The sequence below is a fragment of the Zalophus californianus genome, chromosome 13 (assembly GCF_009762305.2).
Source record: "Zalophus californianus isolate mZalCal1 chromosome 13, mZalCal1.pri.v2, whole genome shotgun sequence".
Lineage (NCBI taxonomy): Eukaryota > Metazoa > Chordata > Mammalia > Carnivora > Otariidae > Zalophus > Zalophus californianus.
Window position 1 is genome coordinate 34,663,812 of NC_045607.1, and position 18,199 is coordinate 34,682,010.

At 52.1% G+C, this 18,199-nt stretch overlaps 1 protein-coding gene across 2 annotated transcripts in view; it reads left to right on the forward strand.

Annotated features, from left to right (window-relative positions):
* The window catches only part of FBXO10 (F-box protein 10), a 60,178-nt gene extending 50,607 nt beyond the window's left edge, over window positions 1-9,571 (forward strand). Inside the window, exons 7-11 of one of the 2 annotated variants that reach the window (XM_027616445.2) lie at window positions 692-844; window positions 1,827-2,096; window positions 4,028-4,341; window positions 5,446-5,627; window positions 7,726-9,571. In XM_027616445.2, the coding sequence (XP_027472246.1) occupies window positions 692-844; window positions 1,827-2,096; window positions 4,028-4,341; window positions 5,446-5,627; window positions 7,726-7,900 (1,094 nt within the window). In that variant the 3' untranslated portion in view covers window positions 7,901-9,571. Of the gene's footprint in view, window positions 1-691; window positions 845-1,826; window positions 2,097-4,027; window positions 4,342-5,445; window positions 5,628-6,120; window positions 7,706-7,725 lie in introns of those variants that run through there. The other variant, XM_027616444.2, reaches the window with a different exon arrangement.
* Window positions 9,572-18,199: the final 8,628 nt, after the last annotated feature.

The window sequence follows — 18,199 nt, forward strand, 5'->3', positions numbered from 1 at the left end:
AGAATTCCCTGCAGGGCTGCGTGTGGAACACCGTCGGCATGCCTGGGGAGCAGGGAGATCGCTCGCGTGACTGGGTATGGTGAAGGGGGGCAAGGGGTGGGATGTGGTCACAGGGGCAGGAAGGAACCAGTCACACAGAGTCCCCTGGGCCACTGCACTTCAGTCCCAAGAGCCTGAGAGTCTGCCTGCCCATGGTGCCGGGGGCGTCAAGGTCCCAGCACAACCCCCCCTGACTTAGGACTCTTCGTCCCATTCCCAGAGACGGATGGGTGGGGAGAGGAAGGCTGTGGTCAGTCCAGAGCTGAGGCTGACGGACCGGCTCGTGCCTCCCCAGGCGGGTGGGGGAAGTGGCTGCATTCTGCCTCAGCCCTCCCAGAAACAGCCCCCAGGACAGGGGGCCAGGCACTCTAAAGCAGTTCATTCTTAGTTGTTGGTCCTGAAGGCCACTGGATACAATGGATCCTAGTGATAGAAGAGAACACAAGATAGATACAAACCTTGCCCTTGAGGAAAGCCAACAGCACTCAGGTCCCTGAAAAGTCAAAGACCAGGCAAGATTTGGGCCGCCAGCCGCCGGCCGGGTGCAGCCTGGGTGTTCTGGTCCAGAGGGTCCTTTCTCCCAGGTGCCCCCGTCCTCGTGGCCGGTCTGCGTGGCCGTTGGGTCTCGACCCTCTCTTCTGCCTCTCCATAGAAAACGTCATCCGTGAGAACCAGTGGGGAGGTGTAGACATCCGCCGTGGAGGCATCCCGGTCCTCAGGAGCAACCTTATCTGCTTTGGCTACTCAGACGGTGTGGTCGTGGGGGACGAAGGCAAAGGACTAATAGAAGGAAACACCATCTATGGTGAGGCGCATGTTCCTGGGGGAAGGGGTCTGGGGTCTAGCGCCGCCAGGGAGGCAGGAAGCCCAGGTTCCATCTCTAGCTGGTGGGTCCCGAGAAAGTCACTGCCTGTCCCTGGGCCTCAAAGACGCCCTGAAGAACAGCATCAGTCTCAGGCCACAGACACATGGCCCCTCTCTGAATACAGAATCATCTCCTAAGTCCCCTTGTAACCCACGGGGTCAGCAAAGCAGAGAGCTTCATCCCCATTTAAAATAGCAGAAGGCGGGAGTTGTGTAAGGACAGGGCCATTCAGGCTCTGACACGTGGGCACCTAACTCTTACCCTTTCTTCTGATCCAAAGAACTAGAAATCTAATGGGAGAACTAGGGTAGCCCTAGAAAGAAAACTGTTCTCACTCATGCTGTGACTTTGAGCAAAGCCTTACTCTCTGGACTGCGTCTCTAATAATAATAATAGCAGCTACCGTGTGTTCTTTGTAGGTGCTTTATATGCTTTATCACATCCTCATGACTGCCTTCTGAGGTAGATACGGTTATTGACCCCATTTTAAAGATGAGAAAACTGAGACACAGAGAAGTTCAGTAACCCACTCAAGGTCACACAGCTAGGAAGTGGTACGGCTGGGACTCAGACGGAGGCCACTTCCATCTCTGCAGGACGGGGTTGGGCTGGATGAACTCTGAGGACCCCTTAGCGCTGTCCCCCTGGGTTTGTGTGCTTCCGACCTGGAATTGTGACCTTCACAGTTCTCAGAGCACTTTTACACCCTATGGAATGATCCTGGTTGTGAGACTGACCTGACTGGTATCCCTCTTGTATGGAGGAGAAGCCTCCAGCCATAAAGTGACTTGTCCGAGGCCATTAGCATACCAGGGCCTCTGTTTCCCAGGCCAGTGCCATCTTTGCTTCCTCTCCCGGGGAGACACTGGGTGCTGCCTCACCTGCTGCTCAGTGTCCGTGACCGCTCCTTTCCCTGTCCCAGCTAATAAGGGCTGTGGTGTGTGGATGATGTCATCCAGCCTGCCCCACGTCACCAGCAACCACGTCAGCTACAATGGCCTGTACGGAGTGGCAGTGTTTAGCCAGAAGGACGGTTCTGGGGAGTTCCCTGGAGGTCATGGGGCCCAGGAGAACTTCAGCGAGGACGGAGATGCCATCCTTTGGGAGACCGAACTGGAAAAGGACGATGACCCACTGCGCCGGCCTGTCACCATAGCTCTTGTTGAGTCTAACAGTATTAATCACAATGGAGGTGAGTGTCTCCCTGCTCCAGAGCCTTCCGTGCTCACACTGCCTGCCTTGGGAGGCACCCTTCTCGCTTTGTTGGCCACTTCTTTTGGCCACACACCCGATACCCCAGACCTCTGGACATCATCTTCCCTGAACTTAAATCCATTCTGTCCTGCCCCCCCAGCCCCGCCTAGCTCATGCTATTTCTCTTGCCTGAAATTCCCTTTCCCCCATCCACACATCCCAAACAACTTGAAGTTCAGAGCCCACTGTGAATGTGCCCTCCGTCCTTACCTTCTCACCCCACTGGCACTTACAGGGCCTGGGACAGGATCTGTTTCTCTGGCTGTTTCATCAACTCTGATAGGCTATGAACATGAGGCAAGGAGCCAAACCCCACTCCTGTCAGCGCCCCTGCCCCACCAAATCCCACACCTGGCATACACATTTCTTTTTTTTTTTTTCCGAAGACTGAGAGGTACAGAGAGAGAGAGAGCATGAACAGGGGGAGGTGCAGAGGCAGAGGGAAAAGCAAGCTCTCCGCTGAGGAGGGAGCTGGATGTGGGACTCGATCCCAGGACCCTGGGATCACAACCTCAACGGAAGGCAGAGGCTTAACCATCTGAGCCACCCAGGCGCCTCCTGGCATACACATTTCTAATCCATTCTGAGACACATTGTCCACATTTTAACATCTAAGGACATGCATTTGCAGTTGATGGCATATCATGGTTTAATTGGCAATTTTTCTTATACAGAGAATAAGTGTGTTTTAAATCCACAAGTTATCTTCAACTGGATTAAAACTGATAGACATTCCAGTGTTTATTGAAGGAAAAAAAGAAACGTACAGAGTTGATCTAACTGCAGGGCTCCCAGACCTGGCTGATCATCAGGACCACTGTGGTGGGCTGATGGAGGCAGTCTTGTTAAAAGGTGGCTTCTGGGCACTGGCAAGCTCTTGCCCTGGGGGAGGGAGGGAGAGGCAAAGGGCAGGGAGAGTGGGAGCTGACAGAAAATGAGTTCTGTCCCCTCCCAGTTCAGGGCTTTCTCCATGTGGCCCTGCTGTCTGTAGGACAGGCAAAGCCACATAAATTCACAGATGCTTGATTTATATTTGCTCTTCCCCAGCAGGCCAGGAGAAGCAGCAGGGAGGTGGCACCAAGAGGTTGGAACTTGCAGACTCATGGCTCCCATGTGACCCCATATTGTCCTCCACACCGCCTCCTCCCAGCGCTGCCGATGCCTCTTGCTCTTGGGGTGGGCACATGTCACCACTGGGGAGTCCTTTCTTCACCCCCAGGCCCCCCTGCCCCCCCATCTCTTCCTGACCAAGTCCTGCAGCTCTAAGCCTGCTAAGTTGTACGCTTTTTTTCTAAAAGCATGTAGTGTCTCTAAGCATATACAACCCCAAACACCATTTTCTTTCCAAAATTTCTAACACATTTTAGATATTTAGCTTATAAATTTTTCTATTCAAAAATTACAGAATTTCCCTTGTGAAGAAAATATCCCAAAATAATAGAGAGGCAGATTCCAGTTCAGTACGGGAAGAGCAACGAAGCAGCTGTCCAGCTGGTAGCTCTGTGTGGAGGTGGAATGGGCGGCCGTAACAGGTGGTGAGCGCCCCGTCACAGGAGGAAGTGCACACAGCAGTGGGATGGCAACACGGGAGGCATGCAAGCACAGGAGGAGAGCCTGGGTCTCATGAGCCACTGGGCCCAAGGAGTCTTGCATCACCTTTCCCTGTTTACCAAGCACTTAAGTTCAGAAGGAACAGTTTCCTTGATGTTCCTGGTTTGTCATCCATTTTGAAAGATGTAACTCCCAGGGGCCAGTTCTGAGTGTGGCTGCCTCTTCCCCACCTCTCTCCCGGGGTGCACAATTCCATGGAGGTTTTTCCTGACTGGTGTTGTCAGGGCTGACGCTGCTCCCCAACCCCTCCACCTGTAGCCTCAGGCCTCTACGTCCAGAGCAGTGAGGCGCTGCACGTCCTCACCAATGTGATCCACGCTAATGGGGACAGAGGGATCACCGTGGCCCAGAGCAACCAGCTCACCCGCGTGGCCAACAACAGCATCTCCTGCAACCGCCAGAGTGGGGTCAAGGTCGAGGCTCAGTGCAAGGTGGAGCTCCGGGGCAATGGTATCTATGACAACAGAGGCCATGGCATCATCACCAAGGGCGACAACACCGTCGTCATCGAAAATGACATCATTGGCAACCGGGGCAGCGGGCTGCAGCTCTTGCCCAGGTCCGACACGAAGGTGTGTATGTGTACGTGCGTGTGACACGTGGTGCCAGCACCGGGCTCAGCCCTGGGACGGCCCTCGTACTCTCTCCACTGAGAAGCCTGAAGCACTCAGCACCACAAGGGACAGCATTCCTCCTGCCCAAACCCAGCTGGGGAGACACAGGTGGGGCTTCCCATGGGAGGGGGCACATGAACTGAGCCCTGAAGAGGGACAGGAATTACCAGCAGAGAGCCAGGGTGGAGGTGCCACTAGGGGTATCTTTCTGGTTTCCAGGTCAAGCTCAGGGCTCTTTCAGCCCTCCCGCTAACAGAGCAGTCTCCCACAGGACTTAGTATGCAGTAGGTGCTTAATGAGGGGGGCCTGTGTGCACACTATTCCCTGCATACCCAGCATACCCTTCTCCCCTTTCTGTACCTCTTCAGGAAGCCGCCTCCAACCCCCGAGGCTGAGGTACCCCTGTTCTGGACATCAGGGGTGCTTATGCCCACCCCTACCTCACAGAGCACTTCCCACAGTGCTTTGCATCTGCTCCTCTGCCTCTTTGTCTCCCCCAGAAGTGAGCTCTCAGCTCCCTTTTGCTGCAAAGCACTGCGCTTGGGTGCTAGGGTTTCAGCGTTGAGCGCGACCGACCCAGTCCCTGCACTTGTGAAATTACCATCCCAAAGCCTTTCTCTGGTTCTCCGGCTTCATGAGTCGTGTGACTTAGGCAAGCAATAAAGAATTCTTTAGCTCTACATCTGAATACTATGGAAGCAGAGGAAGGGGGGCGGGGGGGGGACACGCTGTTGCCTCAGTCGAGTTGCCAATGGTCCTTGCCTCTGGTACAACCTCCCCTTGCTGCCAGGCCTTCGCATGTTGTTCCTTCTTCCTGGAACAGCCGTCCCCTGCTCTGCATCTGGAAAGCTCCTACAGCTTACCCATCATCCCCTTCGGGAAGCCTTCCCTGGTTCTCTCCGCCTGATCTCGAACACCCTTCCCTGAGCTCCCATGGTGCAATGCTGCCCTACCGAGCATGCTCTTACCCCTCCGTTTTATAACAGCTGTGTCCCTTACCTGCCCCCCCCCCACCAGTCTGGGAGTCCCCAAGGTATGACAAGCTCTGACGGTCTCTCCCAGGTAATAAAGAACCGGATCCATTCATTCCGGGCCTATGGCATTGCAGTGCGGGGCCGCGCCAAGGCCCTGGTGCAAGAGAACATCATCTTCCAGGGCAAGACCAGCAAGACCATTTTTCAGCAGATCTCCAACAACCGAGAATGCGTCCTACAAAACAATAAGTTCCTGGTGTTCAAGAAAAAGTAAGTGTCTGTGGTCTGCCTACACCAATCTTCCAGAACCACAGTGAGGTCACTGGAGAAGCCAGGCCCAGTGACTGTGGCTGCCCTTGTTCCCCACGGTCCCGCCAGGTCTCGGCCCTGGTCAGGCCATTCAGGCCAGTGTTGAGGCCCTGCGCCTGCCTCCCTGGGAGGGAACAGGCTTTAAGAGTCCGGGGTGTGTGATTGCAGATCTCAGCTCTGCCAGTCACTGGCTGTGGAACCTTGGGCAAGTTAGTCACCACCTGGAGTTACCGATGCCTGCATTGTAGCACCGATTTGGGATAAAATCAGGTCACGTGACCTAGCAGACTGGTATTCCCAAAATGTTAACTGCTGGTGCTGCGCCTGTCACTTGCTTTTAATACCTCTGCCTTTGTGTGCCACAGTGGCTTCACACACTTCTGCCCCAAACCTCCCTGTCCTTCCCTGTCCCCCATTTCAGTGACCTCACCATCCCTCCACTCTGTTCTGGCAGCAAAACCTCTGCGACCAGCTTCCCCCTAACATCACAGTTCAGTCAGTTACTAGGCCTTCTCGATTCCGACCCCTCCTCTTCCCAGCTGCCATCACCGCCGTTCACGTCTTGGCAGCCCTCACCCCGACCTGTGGCCCTGCTGCCAGGATGCTGGTGCACTTGCCTATGGATGGACTCTGTTCTGCTTGCTTGGTGCTCTGCTCTCTGGTTAGGGAGCTGATGATCATACCGTCATCGCTGTTGGCATCACTCACTCCTGCACCGCGAAGAGCCCTGTCCTGCGGTGGCAGCCTCCTACCTTGTGTCCCTGCCCCACCCCTGCAGGCTGTCCTATGCGTCCTGCCAGATTAATCTGTCTGAATCAGCTCTGGTCCTGTCACGTCCGTGGTCAGAAACCTCTGATGGAGCCCCTGTTTCTCTGTTCCTTTTTTAATTATACACACTCTCAGTAAAAATTTTTGAGAAAACCTCATATACGTATATTTTGTATATTCATAACTTACAAAGTTTAAAAAGGTTTTTGAGAAAACCTCATATATGCCTGTTTCGTATATTCATAACTTATAAAGCCTAAAATAGAAATATAGAAATTATAATCTTTTCTGTCTACATCCCAGCAATCCTACTGTGGACTCCCTGGGGTCTGCTTCCTCCTGCTCCCCCTGGAGACCTCAGAATACAGGAAGCGCAGACCCATCAGCCTGGCATTATCCACCGTGCACTGTTGGGTCCTGATTTTCCTTTCCAGGCTCACTCTCTGCTGCCAAATTCAAATGCTGGCAGTTCTTTGAACATACCTCCAGGCTTCTCACTCACCTTACAGTAGCCAGCTTCTAACTATCCACACCTTTACAGTCCTACTCGTTGTAACATAATCATCCTAAAAAGGCACAGAAGACATTGTCACTGGCTTAAGCAATTTAGGATTTGGTGTTAAGAGGTGGTTCCTTGTAACTCAGATGACAGAAAGCCCTGAGCGAACCTTTCCCTGACCCTTCATAATCTCCATAAGAACTCGAGGGACTGGAAACTCACCAACTTCTGTCCCCTACAGATTTTGCAGTTTCCTGAATGTCATATAAAAAAAGAAATTATACAGTATGTAGTCTTTCCAGTCTGGCTTTTCTCACTTAGCCTAGTATACCTGAGATTTGCCCATGGTGTCACACGTCATTCATTCTTTTTGTTGCGGAGTGTTCCCTTATATGGATGTACCACACTGTTTATCCGTTCATCAGCTGAAGGGGTAAGTAGTTTCTAGTTTGGGGTGGTTATGAATAAAGCTTCTATACACATGCATGTCATACACCTGAGGGGGGGTGAAAGAGAAGAAAAAGTCACTGATGTTCTCCAGATCCTTATAGAGATTGGGAAATTGAAGCTTCTAGAGGGAACTGGTCCAAGGTTACATGCAAAATTGCAAGTGTAGCTGGAACTAGAATACAGGACTTTTGTCCCTTATGGGTCCCACCTCCTTGAGCTTCCATGGACTTGGAGGCAAAACCTACACCTGGATCCAGTGATCCTGCACCAAAGGAAATTGTGCAGGGCATTCAGCAAAAGCTCCAGACTCTCAGTTCATGGACTGTCATTTTGCACCTCCAGATCTGATACGTGGCGCCTGGTGAACCCACCGGCACGGCCTCACCTTGAAAGCTCTCTCCGAGGCCCCTCTGCAGCCCACAGTGGGCAGAAGGTGACAGCCATGGCGACTAGGATCACAGCCCGTGTGGAAGGTGGTTACCACAGCAACCGTAGCGTCTTCTGCACCATTCTGTAAGGATGGGAGCTGCGGGGTGGGACGGCTGGAGGGCTGTCCACACTCCGGGAGCAGCAACCCCATACCCTGCATTCAGGCTCTGATGGATGTTCGGCCGAGCGAGGAGGTAAAGGCAATGTCAGGATGGAAGCAGCAGCACCTGAGGTCCTCCTACTCACCGTACCCCAGAGAAAACAGGCTTCCAGGCTTCCTAGGGACTGAGAAAAAGAAACAGATTGGTGGGCTTCCTGTCACTCAAGCTCTTATAGAGGTTATGAAGAGTTGGGGAAAATTGATACTAAAGTTTCGGTCAGGTCTTTCTGTGTGAATGACAGGGAAGTGGTATTCTACACACACCAAACCTGGACTCTAGTCAGAGAAGAGCAGATTGACTCCTGAGGGAGGAGGTGATTCTAGTGAGGTAGAAAGAGACAGCCCCAGAATTTTCCCCTTTCCTGGGCCTCTCTCCATCCCTGCAGGGATGCGGCCACACCCTCCCAGCTGTCTGCAGAGGCTGGAGGAGTTGAGTTTGGTTCCCTTCAACTTGAACGTGGACTGTGAGGGGAACAGGGAGCCTCTCTGGACAGGCTGCCCCCTGGGATGACAAGGGACATGCTGAAAACAGAGGCCTCCTTTGAGCAGCCTGGTGCCAGGCTGGGCAAGGCAAGGATGCATGAGACTCCAGTCTGCCCTCAGGGAGTTCCCAAACTCAGGAGGATGCTGGCTTGGGGCCTGCCGTGCAAGGGTTTGGGTCCTGCACACACCCCCAGCAGCTGCCCCTCTTGGGCACCAGACTGGTAGAGATGGAGGTGCCCAGGTCCCCTCGTCTGTATCCATGTTCTCTCATGGATAACTGCCTGCCCTTACTGACCCTACCATGGTTCCCCACTCTGTGCCTTGGCCCATGCTCTGTCCTCCTCTTGGCATGCTCTTCTCGCCATCTGCATATGTCACATCCCACCTAGTCTTCGAGGTTTAGCTGAGACACTGCCTTCTCCACAGAGCTCCCCTCCCTGCAGTGACCATGCTCTTCCCCCTCTGAGGCTCTGCTGCCCTTTCTCTTCCCCCTCTCAGGTACTGAGCACTTTCTGCCTTGCTTTGGAGTTTTCTAGGTCCATCCCTGTCCCACTCACCTGCCTGTGAGCTCCCGGATGGTAGGACCAGGTCTCCCAGTCTGTCCCCAGTTCCTAGTCCTGGGTTGGGATAGGGTCAGTAGCCTGGGTGAGGGGAAGAAGGCCTCCCAAAGGGCTTTACTGTACCGTACTGTGAATGTGTCAAGGTTCCAGAGCCAGGTGGGCACAGATCCCCCTGCTTGAGGACAGGGGCTGAATGCAGGACTGGCTCAGCCGGAACACTGCCCCTCCCACTCGGCTTTTCATGCGGGGCCTTCACCAGCCTGTTGGGGGCGCTGTTGTGCACCTTCCCAGGCTGGTTCTGCCAGGCCCTCGGTGCTGCTCTCCTGGGCTGGGTGGAGGGGGGTGGCTGGAGGGAGCCAGGAGCACTGGCTTCTCCCCAGGACTGTGGGCACACGAGCACCGGCCCCTCTCGCCCCCAGCACTGTCTTTTGCACTTCTCTGGTGGCCCCAATGTGAGTCGCTGTACAAAATGCTGCCTTTGTTATTTTGTAATGACTCTTCTGTGAACCAAATGCTTATGAAAATCTCTGCAACCAAAATAAAGTTCTATATTTTAAAAGAAGCCCCCTGGGAGGACTTTCTTGGTCTGGGTACATGCTAGAGTTCCTGGGCGGCCGGGTGCAGGCGCCTGCTCGGCCTTCCCGAGGCTGGAGGAGACAGAGGCCCAGACTGTCGTGTCCATTCGGCTCATTCCCACGCTTCTGGGTCCCAGGGTCTGGATGGCCTCGTGCAGCCCCCCCACCCCCCGTGGGCTCTCTGGGGATGAGCAGTCACAGTACCTGGAGGAGAGGACTTCACGGTGTGCAAAACATTCTGAGATCGTGAACTCGTTTTTCCTGTATCTGCATGCCACCTGAGGAGAAAGCTAGTACTTAATACTTTTCATCAAATCCTCTTTTTAAATTATTTTTTAGAAGGGTGTTAGATTTACAGAACAAGTGAGCAGAGTCCCTGCGTTTCCCGGCTGTACCATCTTACGGTCTGCGTGTGGTGCGTCTGTCAGAATCAACCGATATGAACTCATTATTACCTGAAGTTAAGGTAACTGTTCCCCAATGTCCTTTTCCCATCCAGAATCCTAGCCAAGACATTTAATTTTGCAGAACTAAAAAATGTTTACGTCACTATTAAATACAAAGTGTTTTCTTTTTTTTTTTTTTTAAGATTTATTTATTTATTTGAGAGAGCGAGAATGAGAGAGAGAGAGTACATGGCGGGGGAGGGTCAGAGGGAGAAGCAGGCTCCTCTCTGAGCAGGGAGCCCGATGCGGGACTCGATCCCGGCACTCCGGGATCAGGGCGCCTGGGTGGCTCAGTTGGTTAAGCGACTACAAAGTGTTTTCTAATACACATCTAAAACAAACTATTAAAATGAAAATATAATGCCACAAGCAAATAAACCTTTGTGGAAACCAGACATTTGGGGGAAAGATGTTAATGCAGTTTATCCTAACCGGCAAAACCTTGTGTATTTTGATACACTGAAATGGTCTTATGTTCCGTCAGCAGTATGCCAAATACTGACTTGGTGAAGTCATTGCCCCGTTTTTTTACAGAAGGAATTGAGGCTCTGAATGGTGATGCTTGTAAAGGCCCAGCAGATGAAAGTTCACTGTCGAATGTTCAGAGCCTGTAGGCAGGAGAGGGTTGGGTAGGGCTGTCAGCTAAAGCTTTGGCAGCAGAAAAAGGAACAGCAGAGAAACACACGGTGCCCATCTCCTGCCAAGTCACTTGGCGGTGGGACACCCATCCTTGCTCTTCGGGGGGTGGGGGGAGCCTGCCCTGCAGCAGCCTGCATGAGTGGGCAGGGCTAGCCGTCCCACACAGCAGACCAGACCTGCGTGCCTGCCCGAGAGAACCTGTTCTGATTGTTGTTTTTCCCCCTCAAGTGAGCCAAAATCTATCTCCCTGGCTAAATCCTACCCATACTTCAGGATCTTCATTATCACTTCGTAGACCATCTTTCCTGGTCCCCTCAAATCTCAGTAGTCCCCCTCTGTGTTACCCCATGATAGCACTGAACCCTCTGTATTGCAAAAATGTGTTGATTTGTCTGATCCCCTACCCCATGCCCTGTGAAATCCGGCCCTACTGATCCTCTCTGCCCAACCAGACCAAGATCACTAAGTGGTGGATGCATGGTAGGTGGATGGATGGAGGGAGGGATGGATGAAGAAGTAAACCCACCCCTACTCCTAGCATCCCTGCCTTCTGGAGCCCCTGAAGGACACACTTTCCTGTGTGACAACCCTCCAAGATTTGCAGACAGCAGCCGTTTGCCTGTGGGGGCCGTCCGGCTCCTGGCCGCCTCTCGTACGTGCCACTTTGCAGACCATCTCGTCCCCTGGTCATTGCTCGAGACCCACTCCGGTGGTTTGTGTCAGCGGGAGCCCGAAGGCGGAGTGGAGGAGTCCTGTCCTGTATCTTAGGAAGGATCTCCCAGCTCCCTGGGTAGCAATTATAGATCTTGGGTCACTGCTTTCGGACTGCGGTAGCTAAGGGTTCCCCCTCCACTGGGTTGTCACAAGGTGAAGGCTTAACCCTGGTACAGCGTGCAACAGGTCTCAGCGGCCCCCCACCCGAACAGCTTAAACTGTGGCCCCCCCTGGCCTTTCCTGCTGGCCAGTCAGGCCCCAAACATTGATGCCTACTGATGCAAGTGTAGAAGCACAACAAAGACCAACACAGCTTCATCCGGGTCCCCACATTCTGTTGCGGCCACTGCCCGGGGGTCCTGAGGAGGTCCTGAGTACAGGGAATGGTGGATATGGTATGGCCAGACACAAGCCAGCATTGTGTCTTAGGAACAGCATATGATCCTACCCCGTCCTCAGCAGCCTGGGGCCCATTCCTTCCAACAACACAAAGAAAGCCTCCTCTCCAAATGGTTCCTCATGGTAGGCTCCCATGGGGACCTGATGGGCTTGTTCCAGCCCTAAGCAGTTTCTCCCGACTTGAACATGCTCATCCCATTAGCTCTTTCTCCCTTGTCCAGAATTTTGCATGGTGCAGTTATGGCCATGGGGCTCCAGAACCAATCTACCATGATTAGCATCCTTTTTAAGTGAAGCCGAGCCTAGCGTGGACCTCCTGATGCAGTCTGAGCAACTCACAACACAGCTGTCAACATCTGCTTGGAACATTGTTCTTGCCTGAGCACTGCTAAAGATCCTGTCTAATCGTCAGGATGGTGTTTCACTTCCTGGTTTTGGCCCATCGTTCATGTCATCTGTTTGGGCTCCTTGGATAAAAGGCTGATTCTAGGGCTAGAGCAGGGAAAGTACAAGATGGCTGGAATATCTTGGGATAGAAAGGAAGCACCCTTAAAATGATGGGGATGTAGGAGCTAGTTTGAAGGAACTAAGATTGGCCAAATGTGGTACAATCTGAACATCAAAATAAATAATAGTACCAATGTTCATAGAACAAAATGAGAATCTACAAGTCTATCCTATCACTAAACGAACGAAAACTATTTTTACGGGAGAGAAAAGAGGGCTTCCTCTGTATAAGAAACGACAGGGTTAGAAAATCATTTTGCAACCATCTTGGTAATTGCTTCACCAAGAATCCTCAATTGAGGTTAAAACTCATGGTGACTTCAAGAGGGAGAGAACACAACCTAACCAAGTAGTAAAAGTTAACATCACAAGTATAGGACAAACATCACATTCCTCTACCGTGATGCTCTTAGAACACAGCATCATGTCTGATTTTCCTGAATCTAAACACAAGGAAACCCCAGACAAACCCAACCTGAGGTACACCCCACACGATAACTGACCTTACTCTTCAAAACAACAAAGTCAAGAAAGCAAAGGCCAAGGAACTGTTTCGAGAGGTTAAACAAGACCAGAGAAGTGTGATGGGCAAGATTTGAAGACGAACTGCGGGCTAGACGCTTGTATGGTATCATTGTTCTGTCTCCCGCTATTGATGAAGGTGCCGTGGTCATGGAAGAGAAAGTCCTTGTTCTTAAGACACACACTGCAGTTCTGACAGGGAAAAGGGTAGGATGCTACTCTCAAATTTTCTCAAATGGCTCAAAAATAAATACATAAATGTATAAAGCAAATAATAAATGGGACAACATATCAACAATGGGAAAATCTGGGTAAAAGATAAACAGTTTTTTGTACCATTCTTGCAACTGTTTTCTAATTAGGACATTATGTAAAAATAAAAGTTTTTAAAAGGGGACACTTTGAAGAATTTTGTCTAATTAGCTTTTTCCAGGTCGGGGTCCCCTGTAAGCGTATTAAATATAACTTCTCTGACCTCATCACTATTAACAGCGTCCAATGGGTCAGGGCCACAGGCTGAGACTTCCCTCCAGGGAACAGACTCATTCTGCTAATCAACACCCAGAAGCTGAGACGATCCCACAAACTCCAAATCTTACTAAAGGTACAAGCATCCAGCCCACAGTCTCCCTTTCTTCAGAAAGGACATCAGGAGACATTACGGCAAAAAACGTTGTGGGATCAAGATATCCTCTGTGAATGTATTAGTAAATAAGTGGATTTTTTAGAGCTCGGAAAAAAGCTAGTATGATTCCACTGTTCCACAAGTGTTGACTGCCTGACATCCCGGCCATGGGAAAAAGGTGCAGTTCACGCACTAGGACTCATTCAACAGACACCAACTGTTTATATGGAAAGCATGGGGCTAGGTTCCCTCTCGTAAGACTTATTCAAGTGGATCCGCAAACCCCTTGATGTACAGAAATGTGCTTTTCAGTCACCCCCTGAGAACGCACCCCCTGCATTTGGCAAGGTACACCAGTGGTCGGCCCACACTAGGATTTATTTGCTGTCCTGGACATTTGCCCATCAGTCCCGCACCTCTGTGTGAGAGTCTGAAGACAGGCTGCCGCCCCACCAGCACAGAGGTGGTTCAGAGTCCTGCTCACATGCTGTGATGTGAACATCCCTGGAACTGAAGTCTCACGGTGTCACACCCATCAGAATCTAAAAGTATTCATGGAAACACATTCTATCTACCCTATGAGCCCACCAGCAGCTCTCTTCTCAGAGACAGATCAGGATATTCTCTTTTCCGATGCAGAGTCACATACTTGATTTTCACAGCAGCTTAAAGGAAAGCGAGGTATTTCAAGGTCCTGCTCACACCTCTGTTGGAGGGGGACAGAGGATGTATTGATGCCACTACCCAGGATCAGACACAAATGAGACACACCAGAGCACAGCCTGGAAAACATGCATGGTAGGCAGGACCTCAGCTCGGAAGCAGACTGCTAACTGCATCCCAGAGCGCAAAGAAATACAAGGACGACCTGTCCCAAATGAGTCATCCCAAGACTCATTTCCACCATGTCTTCCTTCATGGTTGGCCCAGCTGCTGAGTGAACTTCCTCCCGTCACATTTTCAGAGAGAACTGAATTTTATCTTCCCTCCTGCCCTGGGCCTGCCTCCCCAGTGCTGAGGACCACAGACCTCAGCCACTCCCACTGCCTCCAAAGCACCCCAAGATCTTAACTCTGAGCGCTGGCCCCATACCTGTCTCTCCAGGTCTCGTTCCTGCTCTGCACAGCGCCCCTCCAGACACTGACTTCCCTGTTGCCCTGGTGGCAGGTAAGGTTGGGTGATGGTCAGCATCCACTCTCATCTCCTAGGGGGGCCTTCCTGGAACTAGAGGCTGGAGAACTGACTGATTTCCAGCTTCCCTCGCTGCTAGGGTTCTAGGTGCAAATCAGGTTCCTACATATTGTACAATTGAGCCTTGAACAACCTGGGTTTGAGCTGCACGGGTCCACTCATACATGGTTTTTTCAATAAATACAGTGTGGTATTGTAAATGTACTTTAATATGATTTTCTTGATAACATTTTTTCTCTAGCTTACTTTATTGTAAGAATACACTATATAATACATAGAACATACAAGATATGTGTTAATCAGCTGTTTGGGCTTCAAGTCAACAGTAGGCTATGAGAAGTTTGGGAGGTGTCGGGGGTGGGCACCCCTAACTCCCTCGTTGTTCAAGGGTCAGGTGTACGGTCACATGCACAGATGAGCCTCAAACACTTATGCTAAGTGAAAGAAGCCCCACACAGAGGGCGACATGATGTGGGATTCCATTTACATGAAATATCCAGGTAAGTCCCTAGAGACAGAACATAGATGACTGGCTGCCAGGGACTCAGGGGAGGACGGAACAGGGTGTTTCTGTTTAATGTGTACACGTTTTCCTTTTGGGATGAAAAAGTTCAGTACCTAGATCATGGAGATGGTGGCACAACATTGTGCATGTACTTCATGCCACTGAATGGTGCATTTTTAAATGGTTTTTTAAAGGTAAAGATCCACCCTGAAAGGGGCCACGGACTTGGCCACTGGGACTCTGGTGATAACAAGCCCCTGCTGTCACCCGCTGCCCACAGCCACAGAGGATCCAGGGCAGCCTCGAAGCCAAGGAGGGCCTTTCCGACTCAGACGCCACCAGAACCCACGGTCCTTAGCGTGCTCTTGACATTCAGTATGAAGTTCTTTCCTTCCCCGTAGACTTGTTGGTTTTTGCAAATGCCCTCCTCTGGTTAAGAAAATTCTCTTGACAAACACCTGGACGTAATTCACAAAAAAGTGAAATCTAAACTCAAAGCCCAGACTTGTCTTTTATTATCCACTGAGTCATCAAATGTCCTCACACACCAACTAACTTTCAGGGGCTAGCACAGGCCCCCAAAACGAAGCCCACAGCAAGTGCCGTGCCTGGGAAATGCAGACCGAGGCTCCCGCAGCTGCTCCAGGGAGGGCGGGATCCCAAATCCATCAGCCAACACACAGTAACAACAAGTGCAGCCCAGAAACACAACGGCTTCCGGAGCTGGGCCCCACCTGCTCCACAGAGCTCCAGCCTCCGTGACCTGGGATATGAGGCTCTGTCCTGGCCAGACAGGTCTCAAGTCCTCTCTGAAAGTCCTCATCCTCCCATAGAGCCGGCACGGGCGGGCTGGGGGCCCCAGTCTCTGCAGGGTTCAAGTCTAGTCCCTGGGTCTTCAGACTCCAGTCTGAAGAGTCTGCACCATCTCCAGTCAAGGGATGGGGTCCCAAATCAATGCCTTTCCTTCGACTCATCCAGCACCTTTTTCGGCTGAGCCTCGTGCTGGCTGTGGTCAAGGAGACAGGTTCATCAGATAGTCCCCGGGGTGACAGAGCCCAGGGGACCCCTAGATAAGTAACTCCTGGCCAGGACAAGGCAGAGTGTGGGGCACATGAGATAGGGACGTCTAAAATGCTCCGGGGAGCCCATGGGCCAGCTCCTGCCAGCCAGGGGGATGGCATGTGTCCTGCCCGTCGCCGCCTGGGGCTTGGGAACGGCTGACGGCTGTCAGACAGCCAAGAGCACCAGGTGCCACCTGCCAATCGGGACCCCATGTGAGGGTTCAAACCGACAGGCCACTCTGGCTGGCGTCATTAAGCCCTGATTAAGCATTCTGCCCAGAACCCTATTCTCCCTCCTGTACAATTACCTACTTTGGAGCAAACCACTCAGGGACTTGCATCAGCTGCTGGGGGAAAGGCAGCTGTTGGCAGCGGGGCTGACGACGGTCAGTGATGCCACTTGGGCTCAGACATAGGTCACTGCAACCACAGGGCCCAGAAGCCAGAGATGCAGCCCTGAGGAAGCCTTCTAAGGCGTAAACCATAGGCGATAAAGCCGTACCTACGCTCTGGATTCAACACTAAAGTGGCGCTGGGCAGAGACAGGCAGGAGATGCAAAACAAGTTTGATCTGCTGGATGCTGGGTATGGGCAGTAAACTTGACTTTTTTTTTTTTAAATCCGCATTATTACTGTTAGTGCACAATGACACCTGTCTTAGGATCAGAGCGATTGTCTCTGAGAATCAAAGCCCCGAGGACTGAACGCAGGCTCCCAGGCGAATGGCCCTGGGTGAGCCCCCACCGACCAGCAGCCCTGCCCCTTCCCCCTCCACTCCTGCCTGCAGACCTGGAAGGGGCGGGAGGTCTGCACCTCGGACTCCATGCTCCGTCCGGCAGAGAGCTCAGAGGTCTGGTCGGTTCTTCTGGGACAGCCACGAACCAGCCCACCTTGGGGCGCACCTGTGACACCGACATCAGGAGCACCACAAACACCCCACTCCCCGGGCCTGGAACTGCGGCGTTGTTGGTCTTAGAGCCTTTGTACCCTCCCTCGGAACCCAACCACTCTCCAGCCCCTGCTGCTGTGACCCCCACACATCTCCCGCGTTTCCACCTCTTCCACCTCCGCTGCCATCACACATGTCCAAGCTCCTACGTGGGGCTCTTACGTGGGTCACGCAGCACTTGCCCTCCCCACTTCAGTCTTCAAGCCATCTCCACACCACACCACAATTTTTCTTTTTTGTAAGATTTATTTATTTTAGAGAGACAGAGTGCACGAGCGGGGGGAGTTGCGGGGGGGGGGAAGGGGGGAGAGAGAGAGGGGGAGAGAGAGAGAGACAGAGAGAGAGAATCCTCAGACTCCTCACTGAGCAGGGAGCCAGATACGGGGCTCGATCCCAGGACCCTCAGCTCCCGACCTGAGCTGAAACCAAGAGCCGGCTGCTTAACCAACTGAGTCACCCAGGTGCCCCACAGCAATTTTTCTGAGATGCAAATCTGACCCTGCATCAAACCCTATGATGTCACCCCATAACTTTTAGGAGAATTGATTAGGGTCCGCAGTGCAAACTCTGGAGCCAGTCCTCCTGGGCTCATAAATGGTAGCTACTATTTTCACAGATGTATGCTTCTTATTGACCTTCAAGGCCCCTCCTGTTCAGACCCCACTCAGCTCTCCAGCCTCTTTGCTGTCCTCCATCTACCTGCGCTCCACCTCCCAGGGAGTTCCAGCCCCGCGGACCCTCTTCCCTTTTGCTCATGCCACTGTCATTGCTGGTACGCTCTTCCCTCTGTGGCTTGTCCGCTTGTCCATAGTTTCCCTCTCTCAAAACTATATTCGACTATTTGTGTATATCCCCTGCTGGAGTAGGAGATCCTTGCGAGCAGGGCCTCGGGGTTCTGAGTCACCATGATTCTTCAGGATTTAATAAATACCGGCTGAATGAAACCAACGGTGCTAGCCAGCCAAAGCCCACGCCCCAGAAATACAGCCCTTCTGAAAATAATCAACAGCAACAGTCTTCTCTATACAACAAATACTAGAAGTCCCGACAC